Source organism: Eimeria acervulina, genomic scaffold, assembly GCF_000499425.1.
Source record: "Eimeria acervulina Houghton genomic scaffold, Eah_scaff2520, whole genome shotgun sequence".
Lineage (NCBI taxonomy): Eukaryota > Apicomplexa > Conoidasida > Eucoccidiorida > Eimeriidae > Eimeria > Eimeria acervulina.
The window spans coordinates 952-2,189 of NW_013549962.1; the positions used below are offsets into that span (position 1 = coordinate 952).

Here is a 1,238-nt window from a genome sequence, read left to right on the forward strand (position 1 = left end):
ATAATAGTAATATAATAATAATAATATAATAAAGCATTTAAATAAAAAATACATAAAACAATAGAGAAAAGAGCACACACCACCACTAAACAAACAAACAAACAAACAAACAAACAAATAAATAAATAAATAAATAAATAATATACTTACTGTATCATTAACAACTGCAGCACATTCAAGAGGAAGAGATTTTCTTTTAATTGCAGCTGTTAGAAGCTCAACAACATCTTTGCCGACAACAGGGTCGTCTGTATCATGACCTGTAGCGAAGCCCTTCGTCCAGGACTCTAAGACGCTGTTGTTTAAATGCTAAACAAAACAAAGCAAATAAATATATATATATATTATTATTATTATTATTAATTAATCTTCATTCGTCTTAAGGTATCGTCAAAATACACCGTGGGTTCGACAAAAAATAAATGCAACTGTCTCTTTAACTGCCTTCGTCTCTCTCTCTACTTCTGTCTCTCTGTATATATATAATATATAATATATAATACACATAATATGCATATATATGTGCTCATATACATACATATATATATATATATCTGTCTCTCTGTCTCTATCCCTTTATCTGTATATCAATATACATACCCACATGTATACATCTGCATTTATGTATATATATATATATATATGCAACTATATATATATATATATATATATATACAAATTTATATATATGCAACTATATATATGCATATATATATATATATACTTGCATATATATATATGCAATTATATATATGAAAATGTATATATATATATGTATATATATATATATATATATATACGCAAATATATAGTTTGTGCATTACTTACGCTTTGTGCACAAGGAAAGGAGAAGGTGAAGCCAAGTTTCGCCGGTTTATCTTTTAAATTATGTTTGTCTTTGTTCTCTTTCATTAACTCCTCAACACTTCCAGCGAGAACATCAAAGAGCAAAGATGCTGAAGTGTCTCTTGACATCAGATCAATGTCTCCTCCGCATTCATATAAGCTGAACAAAAACAAATAAATAATTTATTATTTATTTATTTATTTATTTATTTATTTATTTATTTATTTATTTATTAATTTATTAATGCAAGAGATGCAAGTAAGAAAGATATAAATTTTCAATCAAAAGTTGTTTATTAAGACAACGGGTTTATTTAAATGTGTAAATAAACAAAATTATATATATTTATATTTATATTTATATTTATATTTATATTTATATTTATATTTAT

At 24.4% G+C, this 1,238-nt stretch overlaps 1 protein-coding gene across 1 annotated transcript in view; it reads right to left on the reverse strand.

Moving 5' to 3' along the window:
* The window catches only part of EAH_00066760 (hexokinase, putative), a gene marked incomplete at both ends in the record, with an annotated part of 972 nt that extends 677 nt beyond the window's left edge, over window positions 1–295 (reverse strand). The window contains one exon of the mRNA XM_013396294.1: window positions 151–295. Within this exon, the coding sequence (XP_013251748.1) occupies window positions 151–295 (145 nt within the window). The remainder of the gene's footprint in view (window positions 1–150) is intronic.
* Window positions 296–1,238: the final 943 nt, after the last annotated feature.